The sequence below is a fragment of the Arachis duranensis genome, chromosome 2 (genome assembly GCF_000817695.3).
Source record: "Arachis duranensis cultivar V14167 chromosome 2, aradu.V14167.gnm2.J7QH, whole genome shotgun sequence".
NCBI classification, from domain to species: Eukaryota; Viridiplantae; Streptophyta; class Magnoliopsida; order Fabales; family Fabaceae; genus Arachis; species Arachis duranensis.
The window spans coordinates 54,776,412-54,794,515 of record NC_029773.3 but is presented as its reverse complement, the minus strand read 5'-3'; the positions used below and the strand labels follow the sequence as shown (position 1 = coordinate 54,794,515).

At 30.2% G+C, this 18,104-nt stretch overlaps 1 protein-coding gene across 1 annotated transcript; it reads right to left on the bottom strand.

Moving 5' to 3' along the window:
• Positions 1-1,899: 1,899 nt before the first annotated feature.
• On the bottom strand, positions 1,900-4,065 carry LOC107474381 (uncharacterized). Its single transcript, XM_016094004.3, has 2 exons — positions 3,289-4,065; positions 1,900-2,354 (listed from the first exon to the last, which is right to left on the bottom strand). The coding sequence occupies exons 1-2, from the start codon at positions 4,041-4,043 to the stop codon at positions 2,105-2,107; spliced, it is 1,005 nt and encodes a 334-aa protein (XP_015949490.1). The 5' UTR covers positions 4,044-4,065; the 3' UTR covers positions 1,900-2,104.
• Positions 4,066-18,104: the final 14,039 nt, after the last annotated feature.

Genomic DNA, 18,104 nt, shown 5'->3' with positions numbered 1-18,104 from the left:
ATTTAACATGAACCTAAACTAAAAAAATTTACATGAATAACAAAAAAAAAATGAAAAATAACAATAATTTTTCCATCCAATATTCTACGTATTATATTTAAATAATATAAAAAAATATTCTAACGAAAAACAAGAAGCAACATTGTTGTAAAGTTTAATATCTATCTCATAGGATAATTTTATGGTACTAATAAATTGTTGTCCAAATTTTATCTAATTTATTTTTTTAGTAAATTTTTATTTTTAAAAATTATTTATTTTTATATTTTTTAAATTAAATATTAATTTTTAATATTTTTTATTAAGTTAAATACCACTTTTTAAATATCATAACATTATAATTAAAAAAAATGTTAAGAGATTAAAATTATTATTTTATTATTTGGCTGTCAACTTAATTTTTTCAGTATAATAATTTAATGATATATTTTATTTCATATTTTTAATATTAATAATTAATCCATGATGCATAGACACTGACACGGACACAGAACATCATGACACTGACACGAGACACGCTGATACTTGAATTTTAAAATCTTACATGACACATGGACACACATATATATAAAATACAAAGTATCTTTTAGGTAAATCGTAATGATATTTTGATATTTATTTTTTGTTTTAATAAATAATAATATATATTATATTTAAATTTATTTTAAAAATATAGGTTAAGAATAAGACTGAACACGCTGACACGTGATGATATTTAAATGTGTCCATTCAAAAAAAATTTTTTTATTTTTTTATTAAGACATAGTTAAACACAATAAACACGCATATCAAATAAATATCGATAAATATCGTGTCTAAAATATATCCGACATACGAATATAACAACTTAACAAAATATCCATACTTCATAATAATTAATTAATAACAAAAAATAATAAATTCTAACCTCCCTCTAATATTTTTCATTCCGGAATATGCTGAAGAAGGTATTTAATTTGGTGCGTTATAATTAAGGGAAAAGAGAGAAGCGGGTGTCCACTGTCCAATGTTCAATATCCTGCCTTGCCAATGCCCTGCACATATCACGCAGTCTGGACATTAAATTTAATGTTCAAGCCACGTTTATTGGCAGGCAAAACGGGTTAGCCCTACTGAGCCAAAATTGCTACTTCGTACCTTGATAGTATGATTGTTCAAAATGCGAATTACTTCTGATAATAAAACTTGGATATCGGTCGTTTGATTTTTTCTAGAAAAAAGAAAACAATTTAAATCATTTTCAAGGAGAAATTGAGATTACTCGCTTAGATATGTCAATCAATATAAAATGTGTTTACAAGAAAGTGCTTGAAAATTCTGAAACATATTAGCTTAGCACTTTTTATCCTTTAAAAAAATTGATAAACTACTGTAATTGTTCCTGATCTTTAATAAAATATCTCAATTTTGTTAACAGAAAAAAATCTTAAAATATTTTAAGCGGAAAAAATATTTTAAAAATTAAATTTTGATATAATTTTTTATAAATATAATTAAAAAATAAGATTTTTTATTCTAAAAATTCACAATTTTTTATCTAAAGACCAAAAATACTTTTAAAAACTGAAAAAGTTTTGGAGAACAAATTTTATTTAGTCTAGTTTTGTATTTGCTTTTTAAATAATTTTATTTAAATGTTTCTATAAAATTTTAAATCAAATACATAAATAGTTTGTCAAATACAAAAATCGATTTTTACGTATAAAAAATTACTATTCTTTTTTATTATTTTTATGATACTTTACAATATTTTGAAATTATCTGTATCGTGTTTTATAATATTTTTGAGAATAATTTTTTTGGTTATTAAGAATAGAGAATATTTTTATAAGTGTTTTAAAAAGTTGGAGACGACATTGGTATTATAGTAAGAAAAAAAAATTGGTCAAATCCAACATGTAAAGTAAGCATGATGACCGATAAAATTAAAGAAGCATCACAATTATGAAAATAGGTTGTCCAAACTTTATTTTGAAACCAGGGATTATATGAACCCTATAGCTTATTTGTCTCTGGATTCGGACATACAATGATATACCAACATATCAACTAAACAACGATAATGGCATCATAGCATAGCTATGAAATATATCTCATGAAACTATCAATATGGTGTCTCAGTTGCAGAAGATGGTGAGGATGGTCCAGAAGATGGTGACTTATTCCCCTTGGGAACATATTTTCTAGCCCAAACATGCTTGCCATTAATCGCGAATTTCACTTTTCCTGCACCTTCAAGGAAGGTATCAATGGTGTTCATGGCCTCCGGGCGAACCACCATGCGAGCAAACAATGGTTGCTCCAGCGATTGAACATCTTGCATATGAAGTGATTCAATGATATCTCCATGAGCTCTGTTAATATGGAATGAATGTGAAACAAAAACAAAAATACTAACATCATATATCATGAAGCGTAATATATATGAAAAAATTTTATCATCAAATATAATAATAAAAATTTCCCCTTTCTGGGAATTAATAACAACGAATCTATATAACTTTTCATAATCTTTGAAAAATCTTATAATCCTATGTTTTGTTCACTTAAATGTATATAAATATACCGCTGTAAATTTAGGATATACTTGTGTTTCATTGTTGAAATAATAATGTAGCTCTTGAATGGTCCAAATTTTTCACCAAAAGAAAATGTTAGCTGCTAGCCTTATTTCCAAGAGATACAGTGCTAATAAAATTAGAGAAATTCTATCCTTCCTTGTAGAAGAAAAAATTTAATAATAATAATAATAACCACAAATTTAATACTTTATTATATTTTAATTATATTTTTTTGTTTTATTTATTTATACTATGTGAATAAAAAACAAATATATTATAAAATATTTAAAAATTTCTAGGGAAAACTAATTTCAATCTCGAAGTATATGTCGAGCTAAGAAGCATAGACAGTTTTTTGAATTGTCGTATTTAAGTGTCGAACACATTTCGGACATAACACTCTTCGATACTCGTCCGGCACGTGTGATTAATGTATTCAACTATGTTTTAATAAAAAATAAAAAATTATTTTTTACACACTTGAACACACCTAAATATTATCACGTATTAATATATCTAATCTTATTCTTAACANTTTTATATTTTAAAAATATATTATCTTTACGTATTTTATAAAATTTTAAAATTCATGTATTCACGTATCTCCTCTCGTGTGTCGTGTCTGGTGTCTATCTTATGATATATGGCATAGGATTGCAGTGTTAGAGTAGTCAAATAATTTCTAATAGAAAAAAAGAGTAGTGAGCATAATGGAATAAAAAATAACCTTGTGAAAAATTCACGAACTTCAGATTCAGAAATAGGGTATCCTTTGGAGAAAGTCATGAAGATAGTCCTATCATCTGCAGCAGGCAGTAGTCTCATCTCGTTAGCAGTGGCAGCGTTAGTAGTAGTGAGATGTAGCTTGGCCAAGATCTCTTTGAATTCTTGATTGAACTGATCATCATTTCTAGCAGAAGAGTTAGCACCGCCACTGATCCAAGCAGGCGGAGAAGGAGCATAGTACATCATTGGGGGATGCAAATAAGCATTCGAAATCATGGATTTTCTAGCATTCTCATAATGAACTTGCTGGATTATGTCAGTGAAAGCCCTCAAGCAAACATCGTTAAGCAACTTAGTGACACCAGGGATGACCTCCATGCGGATCTCATGGAGGTAAAGGAGGGATATTGTGCCACGTGTGATGTTATGGACCAGAGGCAAGATCTTGTCATGAGAGTAAGGGAATTGAGGACTCTCGATGCAGTTCAAGGCCAACGCGACCTCGTCGGCCAGATCATTCAGCAAATTGTCTGGCCAATTCAGCAGGTTTGACACCATCCTCAAGTCCTTGCACTTCCTTTCAAGCCACATGATGAATGACATGACATGAGTGGATTCGCTCGTGTCGCGCCCAAGAACCACCACCAGACGCGTGAACAGCTGGCGGTCAATGTTGTGAAACAAGTTGAATTCCTCCTTGCTCACAACAATGTTAGCCCCTGGGTCTTTAGGAGGGAGACACGACGAGTACACCATGCTTCTTTGCTTGCTTTCTTCTCTATCATAATGTGTTAGGTTTCATCCACATAAATAAGCTTCCGCAAAACTATATTTCTCATAATTAAATTAAATGCCACCCTTTTTTCATTTTCATATTTGGAAGGTAATCTGTGAGAAATGAACTATTATTCTATAATAATGACTTTCCATGTATTTAGATTTATGTAGATTACATTTACTATAATAGGATGGAATCACTTTGAAAAATCTATTCATCTTAATTTAGATTTTATCATTTCGGTTTTATTAAATAGATAATAACTTTATTAAATAATATAAATAATAGGGTCTAAAATTAATCTAATAAAGTAAAAAAAAAATTCTATTTTTAAATTATATTCAGTCATTGTTAATTGTGTATAAGTAAATTAAATCAAAAAAAATAATCATCTAATTAAAAATAATAAAAATAATTATCTGTATATTTATTGAATTGAACATCCGATATATCCATTGTTCACATTGTTTAATATTTTCATTGTTTACCTATATTTTTCCTTATCACTTTAAATTCGAGAAATGAGACGACAAAATTTAATTAATTTATTAATTTTGGTAATCATTTCAATTTTTATAATATAATTTCTTTAATTAAGTATTTTAATAATATACTTTATGTTATATTTTCAAACATTAATATCTGGTAAAAAACAATAAATTCTAATAATTCTTTTAGATTTTTGTATTTAAGTGTTACCAATTCAGTAATGCATTAAAAGGATTTCATAATTAATGTGCTAATTTCCAGTTCACTGTCTTCATTGGCTCGACCTTCTTTGCGCAACCCTATTTGTTCGTCCCGGCTCCTATGACTGTTGCGAAATTACCTTATCAACGGTATTGATTTTACAAATTACAATGCTTTACATCTTATTTTAAAAAAGCAAAATATTATTTTTGTCTTCAATATTTTGGAATAAATTTTAAAATTATTTTTAATATTTAAATCGTTTTATTTAAGTTTTTAATATTTTAAAATTATTTTAATATTTTTTGTTGTTAATGATCTATTAATAGAATTAACGGTGTAATAAAATTGAGATGATTTTAAAACTTTAAAGATTTAAAAAGAATGAAAACATTAAAAAATAATACATTACTATTAAAAAAATTACCAAATCAAGTAAAATGATAGTAAATTTTAATAGAATAAATTACATTACGAATTTAAGATTTTTACTCATATTTATAGTTTAGAAAGTATATAAATTTAAAAAAAAAAGTATGATACATATACAATAAAATATAAATTATACCTTTTATTTTAGTTTTTATTATACTGAAGTTTTTTAATATTTAATTTAATTAAACTTTATTTTTAATTTTTAAATAAATTTAAAATTTTTTCTTTAATAATTTCAGTTTTTCACGACAGATAATTATACAATTTATTTTTTAATTTTACTTTTAATAAAAAATAAATTTACTTAGAATAATGAAAGTAATGTGATTAAGAATAAAATTAAAATAAAATTATTTAGAAAAAATATATTATCGTCAAGAGTAATTTACTTAGATGTAATTAAAAAAATAATTGAATAATTATCTACAGTAAAAATTTGATGCTATTAAAGGATAAAATTAAAATTTATTTTAAAATTAAAAATAAGTTTAATTAAATTAAACATTAAAAAATTTTAGTGTATTAGAGATAAAAAGGTATAATTTATACTTTAGTGTATATGTGCCATGTTTTTTTCTGTAAATTTATGTACTAATCATTCTACAAACCTTTCATGATAAATAAAAATCTTTAAGAGTATAGTAAAATTAAAAAAATTACTTAGAATAAAAATAATGTGATTAAAAAATAATTGAATAACTATGTACAGTAAAAAAAATTAATATTATTGAAGGATAAAATTAAAATTTATTTCAAAGTTAAAAATAAAGTTTATTTAAAAAATATTAAAGGAGTTCGATACATTAGAGACACAATGTATAATTTGTAATTTGTTTTATATATATATCGGCTAAATTTCCAAAGTGGTCTATCAGATTCACAACTTTCACCGTACCATTTTAGCTTCTCAAATTTAAAATTGTCTATATTGGTCCTCGAGATTTAGTTTTGGGAATCATATTGGTTTTTGGACCCTTTCTAGTACTGAATCAGTGAACTAAGTGCTGAATTGGCTTTGAATTGCTACGCTAGACACATGGCTAAACAACTTCATTTTGTTTTGGCACTTAAACCACTGCAAAAAGGGTTTAAAATGACATTTATATTACGGCGATTCTTTAATTATGGTGTTTTATGGAGTTGATAGATCTAGAAAACAGTAGTAGCCGCTGCAACAGGAGCTGAATATGCAACATCAATCCAAGGGCGCATCCCCGACGAAAACTAAGTTCCCACTCACGACCTATGTAACAAGCTACACCAAGTAAGAAGTGTAGAACAATTAGTTCAAAAGAACCGCCATTGTATAACAATTCTTCAACAGATGTTGCTTCCCATATCGGGTAAAAGTGCAAACCTATAACCGCCGAAGTAGGAATAATGGCATCCGAAATAATATTGTTTCTATAAAGTAGAGATCCAGAAACAGGCTCACGAATACCATCAATATCTACTGGAGGGGCAGCAATGAAAGTGATAATAAATACAGAAGTTGCGGTTAATAAAGTAGGATCATAAAAATACCAAACTATCCAATGTAAAGACTGTTTTTAGTGCTGGTTATCCAGTTACAGAAGAGACCCCATAGGCTTTTGCTCTCGCGTCTCTCTAAAATTGCAGTTATGGTAAAATCTTAGTTTTTTTTTAATTATCAGGGGCTCCTAAGCACACGAATTCTCTCTAACTAGATAATTGAGGGCTTGTTATTCAACAGTATAACACGAAGCATATATTGGTGTCAACCAAGAAGATTTATATTAATATATCTGTTGAAAATACTTTTATTCATCTAGATTAATCTAAACAAAGAATGAAAATGATTATGAATTCACTATAGTATATACATATACCGTTATATAAATATAACTTTGAGGTATTTTCTTATGAATTTTATAATTAAAATTATTATAGATATCATTATATATATATTCCGTATATTATATGGGGTGTCCGGGACTCGAACCTGAAACTAGTCGGATGGAGTAGAAATTGGATTTGTTAATGAATTTGCATAAAATGGTGGTTTTTGTTGATTTCGGCGGTTTTAAACTGCCATTATTTGGGTCATATTTCCATTATTTACAAAAATCCCAAACTCTCTCTGATTCAACCCTAATGCGTTGTCACGCATTGAGTTTCTCTAAGGTAACGATGCTACCACTGGGATCTGCTTCGACACAATCTGCTCCAGCGACGTCTTTCTCCGACGATGATCTCCTCTGCGGCGTTCTCCTTCAATTAGAATCTCTTCGCCGTTTACCGCCGTCGTTCATTTCCTTGCCGTTGGCTTCAATGAGCTTCTACGATTTTGTTCTGATTTTGATCTAAAGGTTAGGCATCACCTCTTATCTCCTCGCTGCTTTATTTATCAACTCGCTGCTGTAACATTGTTGCTGGCTTTAGTGAGCTTTTGCGATTTTCTTCTGCTTTCTCTGTCACTTCTGCAATTACATCTTTGTTCTCACAATCAAAAACTTCCTCAAGCACCGCCTCCAGACTATCGTCTTCAAGTTCAGCAAGGCCAAGTCAATCCACCATGCCAAGTTCCTCATTCGCCAATACCACATTAGGTCATCCTTTCTTCTTTTCACTTTTTTCCAAAATTTGGAGATCTTAAATTCCAAATTTTCTCTCAATAGTTGCTTATTTTTGCTTACTGTCAAATAAAAATTCTAATTTCCTTAGTTTCCAGGTTTTTAATAAGATTTTCTCACATTAGATTAACCTCTCAGTGTAATTGCTCTTTCATATATAAAATTTTGTTCATCAAGCTATTGTGCTGCGAGTTTCTTAGTGCTGAATTGGCTCTGACTTGCTACGCTGGACACATGGCTAAACAACTTCGTTTCGTTTTGGCACTTAAACCACTGCAAAAAGGGTTTAAAATGACATTTATATTACGGCGGTTCTTTAATTAAGGTGTTTTATAGTGTTGATAGATCTAGAAAACAGCAGTAGCTACTGCAACAGGAGCTGAATATGCAACATCAATCCAAGGGCGCATACCCAGACGAAAACTAAGTTCCCACTCACGACCCATGTAACAAGCTACACCAAGTAAGAAGTGTAGAACAATTTGTTCATAAGGACCGCCATTGTATAACCATTCATCAACAGATGCCGCTTCCCATATCGGGTAAAAGTGCAAACCTATAGCCGCCGAAGTAGGAATAATGGCACCCGAAATAATATTGTTTCCATAAAGTAGAGATCCAGAAACAAGCTCAAGAATACCATCAATATCTACTGGAGGGGCAGCAATGAGCGATATTAAATATAGAAGTTGCGGTTAATAAAGTAGGATCATAAAAACACCAAACCATCCAATGTAAAGACTATTTTCAGTGCTGGTTATCCAGTTATAGAAGCGACCACATAGGCTTTCGCTCTCGTGTCTCTCTAAAATTGTAGTCATGGTAAAATCTTGGCTTTTTTAATTATCAGCGACTCCTAAGCACACGAATTCTTTCTAACTAGATAATTGAAGGCTTATTATTCAACAGTATAACACGAGGCATATATTGGTGTCAACCAAGAAGATATATATCAATATATCTGTCAAAAATGCTTTTATTCATCTAGATTAATCTAAACAAAGAATGAAAATGATTATGAATTCACTATGGTATATACATATACCGTTATATAAATATAACTTCGACGTATTTTCTTATAGATTTTATAATTAAAATTAATATGGATATCATTATATCTATATTAATTAATATATATATATATATATATTCCATATATTATATGGGTTGCTCGGGACTCGAACCCGGAACTAGTCGAATGGAGTAGAAATTGGATTTGTTAATGAATTTGCATAAAATGGTGGTTTTTGTTGATTTCGGAGGTTTTAAACCACCATTATTTGGGTCATATTTCCATTATTTACAAAACTCCTAAACTCTCTCTGATTCAACCCTAACACGCTATCACGCATTGTGTTTCTCTAAGGTAATGATGCTACCACTGGGATCTGCTTCGGCGCAATCTGCTGCAGCGACGACTTTCTCCGACGATGATGTCCTCTTTGGCGTTCTCCTCCAATTAGAATGTCTTCACCGTTCACCACCGTCGTTCATTTCCTTGCCGTTGGCTTCAATGAGCTTCTACGATCTTGTTCTGGTTTTGATCTAAAGGTTAGGAATCACCTCTTGTCTCCTTGCTACTTTATTTATCACCTCACCGCTGTAACATTGTTGCTGGCTTTAGCGAGCTGTTGCGATTTTCTTCTGCCTTCACTGTCACTTTTGCGATTACATCCTTTCTTTCTCCATCGAAAACTTTCTCGAACACCGCCTTCAGACTGTCGTCTGCAAGTTCAGCAAGGCCAAGTCAATCCACCATGCCAAGTTCCTCATTCGCCAATACCACATTAGGTCTTCCTTTCTTCTTTTCACTTTTTTTCTGAAAGTTGGAGATTTTAAATTCCAAATTTTCTCTCAATAGTTGCTTATTTTTTCTTACTGTCAAATAAAAATTCTAATTTCCTTAGTTTCTAGGTTTTTAATAAGATTTTCTCACATTAGATTAACCTCTCAGTGTAATTGCTCTTTGATATATAAAATTTTGTTCATCAAGCTATTGTGCTGCGAGTTTCTCCTCAATTTTGTCGATAACAAGTTCTCTCTTAATTTTTCAATTCTCTTAATTTTATTCATCCAGCTACTCTGCATTTACCATGATTTATTTTGTTTACTAATTTCTGTAGCTGTTATATGTGAATTTAGATAAAGATTTGTTCGTTTTGCAGCTACACAATTTCTTTTATTGAGGAAGTGACACACAAAGTAAAGAAGGTTGTGAGTGAGGCTTAATCCGGAAGAGCAAAAGCTTCTGTATGACATTCTTTGAAATTACTGGCTATGAGTTTCTCTTTCCATCGATCAAGATTCTTAGGTTTTATGAGGTACGGTTTTCAGGCATTCTGCTTATTCAATTCTACTTATTAATTATGAGTTTATTGATCATTCTGACATGCTTGCTAGGGTATTAGAAATTGTTTTTGCTACTATGAATAATGGTGAAATTGTTGAGTTATAAGAAATTGTTTCTGAAATAGAGTTATTTAAGATTGGAAAAGAACATGTTTTTTTTGTTTATAATTTTGAACACAGTAGCATTAAGCACATCACTATTGCCTTAGCTTGATTATGTTGTCACTTGAGTCTTACGAGTGAAGCTTCCATTTTTGGTGCATCCAATTTGGTAATATAATTATCTTTGGTTTAGTATAATTATGATGTATAATGCATGTCTTTTTTATGAGATAAGAATATAAGGAAGAACGTATTATTTTTGCTTGGAGGAAATGATGTTTTTTATTTGTACAATGAGAAAGCATGATGAATATAATCCCATCATTTCCATTTCTCTTTAATTAGTGATCTCTAATCACTATTCTCAAATTATAACACTACTACTACTCTTGTAAATGAATGAGCTAGCTAAACAAAAGAAAGGTTCCACTAAGAGGGACATAATATATAGTGTGTTATGTGAATGATCTTGTAATATCTAATCTGATTAGGATGCTCTTTTAATTAGTTAGGGCACAACACTGCATTAGTGAATGAATCATCTTTAATTTTATGTCATTAGTAGGCATTCTGAACTTTCCTACTTTATTCCATTTTATGCTGTCTTCCTGGCAAGTAAATAAGTTTAATTGATTGAGTTTTGTAACATGTTCATCCTGACAAATGGATAAATGTCGGTCAAGAATTACCAAAAAAATTTTTTTCCCTAAATCAACGTCGCAAAGTATATTCTCAACTGATGAGATTTCCGCTAATTAAAGTTAAAATATGTGTCACAAATAAAATCAATAACCGGGAGTGGAATCCCGAGTTATTTTCCCTAGGAGTTGACACAAGATGTACATCATTGGTTAGGATTTCCTTGAAATTTTCGAAGTTGAGAGAAAGAAAAATAAATAACTAGAAATTAGAACAATAAACAACTAGCAAGAGTTGACAATTAATCAATATAAAGGTCTTGGTTAGGGGTGAGAATCAAAATTTCTATCCTCATTGTCTTTTTCATGTGTGATAGTAAAGTCTCATTGCTCTCACTTAGTTATCCTCTAACAATTGAAGGAAAGTCAAGTGAACATAATTAACTTTAGTTCACAAGTCCTAGTCACTTTATGGAGAGAGACTAGAGTTGGTGAGGTTCAAACTAATTAGCAATCTTTAATTACCAATCAATACTTAAGTATAACAATTCAAGAGGCTCTAATTACTCAACCCCAAACCAAGCAAGGAAATCTACTCCATGATCATGGATGACATTTTCTCAAACACTTGGTGAGCAAAGATAAAAGACATGATAAAAGCAAGAAAATAATCCAATTCAAGTTACCATTAACAATAATCAATAATAACAAAACCAGCAATAAAAATGGATATGAAAATAACTCAATGCATTAACAAAATTCAAGGTTAACAAGATCCAAACTATGAGTTCAAGATAACCAAATTAAAAGAGTACTAAAGGAATTAAAGAAGAAAACTATAAGGAAAATAACTAGGAATGAAGGTAGTAGCAGTCAAGATCCGATTGAAAGGAAACTTGGAAAACCAAAACCCTAGAGAGAAGTAAGAGTTTCTCTCTCTAGAATTCAAAAACTAATTGAAAAACTAAAACTAAGTCGAAGTGTGTGTTCCTACTCCATCCCCAGCCTCTTGTCTTCATTTTCGAGCTTGAAATTGGGCCAAAAGTAGCCCGAAAATCACCCCTAGCGTATTCCCTTTATTGCAGCACGTGATGCTCGTCACGCGTACGCGTACGTGTTGCTTGGATGAAGCTCCTGGTCACGCGTACGCATTAGTCATGCGTACGCGTTGGTTGGAAGATGGCTTGATCACGCGTACGCTTCAGCCACGCGCACGCGTCAGTTTCAGCTTCTCAAATCTTCAATTTCTTGTGTTCCTTCCTCTTTAGCATGTTTCCTCTCCATCCTTCATGCCATTCCAGCCCTATAATCCTGAGATCACTCAAAAAACACATTACGGCATCGAGTGGTAATATGAGAGGATTAAAAATTAGTAATTTAAAGGCCTAGGAAGCATATTTTCAATCATAGCACAAAATTCAGAAGAGAACTTAAAAACATGCAAATTATATGGAGAAGTGTGAGTAAAGTTGATAAAATCCACTCGATTCAATCCAAAATAAGTCATAAATAGTGGTTTATCACATCCCTACGAGTGTGTTTAGTATAATCCCTAAGACACTAATTTATTGATCCAATGCTAATTAGATTTATTAATTTTGTTGATTGATATTTTCGCTTTAGCCCTTTGTCTCTTAGTCACTTAAAGAAGCATCTTCGGGATTGCCTGAGCATGAATGAGAGGTTGGTTGGTCTTTGGCATCATATAATGAACCTCATTCATCGAAAGATTTCATTCAAACTCAGGTTGTCTCTCTTTGTTCTTTATAAATGTGCTTTTGCAATAATCTGTTTATGTTAAAGAATGTCACAGGAAATAAATAGTCAATTTAAATACCTGGAAAGTTTTGCTCGTCGGTTTGTAACTTCAAGGCACCATAATGTGAATTATTATTCTAGGGCATGAGATTAAAGAATGATGATCCTTTCATGACTTAAGCAGGTATTAGTTGAATTTTATTGAAACTTTTATCTTTAGCGGATTTCAAAGGAACCACTTGCTTAAGCTTAGAAAAGGCCTTAATATTGGTATATTGATTGTCATAAGATGAAAATGGGTAGAAAAGAAAGTAAGCTTTGGTAGTCTGTACTTTTAACTACAATCCCAACTTAGGCCTTGGCTTATCATGCTTCTTCCATATCTCCATTTTTGTTCTTTCTTTATTTTCTTTCTTAACGTGCTTGATAAAGTTTTTGGATTTTATATTACTTTTTAATATAGATGATGACTAATGGAAGTGTTAGAAAGTTATGCCTTGGCTTATGAAACTACACTCATGAAAAATTGTTTTTACTGTCCATGTGTTTATAATTTATCAAAGTTTCTATCTTTTTCTAAATTATATATGGGAATAACATTTCTATGATAAGCAGTCCTTTTGGATAGAGTTTGATAAATCATCTCTATCTTCTTTCAAAAGTAAGTTTTTAGCAATGCCTTTTGTTTCTAAGAGACGTAATAAGAAGTTGCTGCATTACCTATCTGATCTCTTAATCTGATTAATAATTTAGTTTAAGAAAAATCTTGTTACAAATTGAATCAGAATAATAATCAGATTCAAGACATAAATGGTAGTAGAATAGATAGAGATATGAGAGAAACACAAAGCGTTATAATTATATATTATTTTTCTTTCCATCAACATAATAGAAACATCAAGAATTCACATGCATATCTGAACCGAACCACTAACACAAAAGATATGATGAATGCATTGAGATATAACAAGAAGATAGTATCTCTGACAGGGAAAATGCATGCTAGTGTTGGTTATGTATCCCTAAAAAAGAAAAAAAAAGCTACTACAAGAAAAAACAATATTTATAATAAAAAACATTGTTACAAAAAATCAAAATTTTAAAATAAAAGGATTTTGTAACAATAAAAGGGGCTTGTTGCAGTATGTTCCTTTACAAATTTTTTTTTTGTAACAAAAAAAGGAACTGTTACAATTCAAAGTAATATTTTGTAACAATTTTTTTTAATACAAAAACCAAAATTTGTTACGAAAGTGATAACACTTTTTTACCTTTAAAATATTTTTCGTAACAATTTAGATTTTTGTGTCATAATATTTTGTTACAAAATACTACTTACTTTTGTAACATTTTTTACTCTTAGTTACAAAAATAGAAAGTTGATTTTAAAACATTTAATTAAATAATTGATATATCAATTAATTTTCTAATCCCACTAACTCAACATTTATATGATATATAATAATATAGATAATTAAAATATCTTACATGTCATTAAGATTCTTTTACAATAAAATAATTTATACAAATTCAACTAAACACAACTTTTTCCTAACATAAAATTGTATCATATCGAATTTATAATTCTTGACTCTTCTAGCATATTTTAGTCAATATAAAGTCTAGCATGTTGGCATTAATTTTGTACCCCTGCAAATATAAACAATGAAAACCAAAATTAAAAAATAACACATAACACTATCTTTATCCGAATAAAAATTTAGAACTTAGAAGTTAAAATTAACTAATTCCTTAAGAATATATTCTCAGAGTTCAAAAATAGCCAATCAAAAATACAAATTATCAAGAATTAACAATTCAATATATAAACTTGGGCTAACTAATCACAATTCAATCATAGCTTAGTGAACAAATTTATTAAATATATATAAATATCAATTGTCAAACACTCATTACAAAACACAATTTTCACCAAAATCTTTATAACAAATATACTTGACTTTTTCATAACAATTTTGTACCTTCAACTAGGCATTACTAGAATGTTTAGAAGGATCCCTTAAGAAGATAAATCACTTCTCCCAACATATATAGACATCCCGATGAACAAGTATCCCGCGTTAATGCAGGATCCGGGAAGAGGCGCACCTATAAGTGCAGTATAGGCAACCTAACCTAATAATTACATCAATAGGTGATTCTACAGCTTGAACCTATGACCTGAGGTGACATGGAAACAACACAATCGTTGCTCCAAGGCTCCCTTCACTTCTCCCAACATATACTAAATATATTTTCCATAATTGAGTCAATTAACGATTTCTTAATTCTTGTGCTACAATGTTAAAAGTCATTCATAGTCAGAGAGGGAGTACAAGATAATTTAAAAGCAAAGATTAGTACCTTTCGTATCAGAACCATATGAAAGAAGAAAAGTTGTCCTAGTGCTGTTGAAATATAAGTAGTCAACAAAAGAAGTAGCACATGTATTATCATTCCAGCAAGTCCGATGCAAGTCAAAATTAATGTTAAATCCAATTTTCAAGCTTCTCACAACATACTATAGAAATTCCTAAAACATTTGAGTTAACTATATTATACATATGGTGGCAAGAACTTCTCTTGGAAATTCTACATGAAGCTTCCTATGAAGCTCCTTTACCATTCCTCTTTTATCAGCAAAGCACCTGATAAACACAGCAATTGCGGTTCCTCCTTTAATGATAAGCTGTACACGTAACAAGACAATAATATTGGAACATAATTAATTCATGTAATTAAAACACCCTTTTTATTTTAAATTTTGGTTCTGAAATTGAAAGATAGTGTAAAATCCTGAGCGATGAGTTAAGTACAAACCATTAATAAGATGAAAATCATAAGAAGAAAGAATGTTCTGTAGTTCATTTTTTCAACACAGTTATTCAATCACTGCAACACACCATAAGCACTACATCTTAATAATATTAAAAAAGTAAAGAGAATTGAAAAATTCCAACAAAGAAAGACTAGCTAGTCTAATAATAACAGTTTTATTTACAACGCTAGATTTTAATTCAACACAAAAATTCATTTATTACACACTTTGTAATGGTGATCGAATCCTTCGACTTGCCTGAAGGACAACTGAGATTCTAACCGATAATTAGTCTAACCTGCTATGTATCAAGGACCGCTTAGACCAATTACTTGAATGGTTGGGGATTTAGATAAATGATCAGGGACCGAAAAGAGCACTCACTTGTGATTAAATGGTAAGCACATAGTATGCAACTAAGATTCTAACCTCAAAATTACAAAGAGAACAAAATGAAATGTCATTTTCATTGAGATTTGGGGAAATGGCATCATCATCTTTCATGACAAGAGGGAATGGGAGCAAAAGCTTCATCTTTCAACAACCGTTTATCTTTTAACCTTTTGTGGCAAAACCATCCAGAAATTTGCTTCTTAGTCAACCCTAACTCTTCAGCAAGATCTTGTTTCATTTCCTCCATGGGATATTTGTGCTCTGGAAATAAAGGTAAAAAGCAATTCCTCAAAAATCACTAAATTAGTCAATAGAAAGATGCATTAACATTCACAGACAATTAAAAACAAACAAAATTAAATGAACTTGTACCGTTATAAAATTTCTCCAAGGCCATAACCTGGGAAGGTGTTTTGAGTCTTATTTTATTTATTTTTTCTCTGTAGAAGCTTTATTTTCATCTAATTACAATTCTCCTGATTCTAAACCCCAATATAAAAGAAAGACGTTCAATATATGCAATGAATGGGGAAAATTACACTACTTAACTTGATCCACATCCACTAGATACCACCATCGATATTATTTCAAACATAGATAGAATTTGAACTATAATTTTACATATTGGAAAACCAAATGCAACAGCTTATTTTCTTGCTCCTAATCACCTAATCTATTCCCTATTTTTTCAATGGTTTCTAACATTAACTCAGCTGGAAAAAGAAAGGGGGCCAAGTTTTCTAATCTCATAAGAGGCTTTTCACAAAGAATCAACAAGGGTTTGTGCTAATCAACATCTCAGTACAAATAGAAGAAGAAAAAACAATAATGACAACAAACATAGAAAGTAGATCCAGCCTTGTACACAAGTTTATGGTCATTGAGAAAGCAAACAAAACATATAACAAATTAATGCCTTAAGAAAAATGTGAAACATTAAAACAAGAACAAAAAAAAACTAAGACATGAAAATTGAACATTTTTGTACCCCTCTCTCCCTCCGCGAGCTCGCACCGGTGACGGCCTCCTGGTGCTCCATGATGGCGACGATGGCGAGCCTGCAGTAGACGCAACGGCAGCTCTCTCCCCCTCGGCGATCTCTGGCCTGACCCACGGCTCTTCTTTCCACGCATCTTCTCCCGGCAAAATCGACGGTAATGGCGAGGCATGTGACGGCGGCAGCAGTCCCCTTTTCCGTGAGCGACATCCCCCTTCTCCTCTCTTCCTTTTCCTGGCGCAGCTATTTCTCCGCTTTTCTATGTTTTCTGTGTTGTGTGTGTTAGGTTAAAGGGGAAAGAGGGATTAAGGTTAGGATTTGTAATTGAAAATTAAGGATTTTTTTTTGGGAATTTAAGGTTGTTTTTATAAAAAAATAGATAAAATAGTTATTTCTAATAAAATAATTTCTAAAATTATAAAGTTTAAACTTAATAAGATAAAATCACAATTTATTTATATTTAGATTTTTAAAAATACTGGATGTTATAGCTAGCGGTTAATGAATACAAATAGTATGTAAAAAATTTTAATTTTTGAAACAAAATAAAATTATTTTGAAAAAGTTACATACACAATTTTTTTTACTCTTAAAGTGTTTAACATTTAAAAAAAATTGTTATAAAATATACTTATATTTTGTGACAAATAATTAACTTGTTACAAACAATATTGAATTTTGTGACAAATTAATTTTTTGTTACAAACAATTGGAGTTTTTGAAACAAAAAAAATTGTTACAAAATATTTCAAATTTTTGCAACTTCTTTTTTTTTGTTACAAAATATTAGAATATTTTGTAACGAAACACCATCTCGTTACAAAAACTAACATAATTTGTAACAAAATAAAACAGGTTGTTACAAAATATTATCATATTATGTAACAATTTGTAATGTTGTTACAAAACATTATTCTTTTGTAACAATCATTAATTATTATTACAAAAAAATATTTTTTGTAATAATTTTAAAATTGATACAAATTTTTTGTTACAAATGTTCTATTTTCTTGTAGTGAGCCTCTTAATTTGTTAATTAATTAATTAATTAATTTCTAGAACTGGAAGGTTTTTTCTGATGAGAGGATAAGGTTGATCCAACACTGAGATCAAGAATGGTGCTAGGATTATCATTGGTGGTGTTGTTGTTAGCCTTTGAAAGTTTCTGCTTAAGTTCAGAGAGCAGATTATCTTGGTTGAAAAGTTGTGCTTTCTTCCTTAGCCTCTTATTCTCTTTCATAGTGTGACTGTTCTGGTAGTACTAA

Coding starts and splice junctions, on each gene's coding strand:
- LOC107474381 (XM_016094004.3), bottom strand. CDS start 4,043: ATGGTGTACTCGTCGTGTCTCCCTCCTAAAGACCCAGGGGCTAACATT. Junction 2,355..3,288: donor GTTCGTGAATTTTTCACAAG/GTTATTTTTTAT, acceptor CCATATTAACAG/AGCTCATGGAGATATCATTG.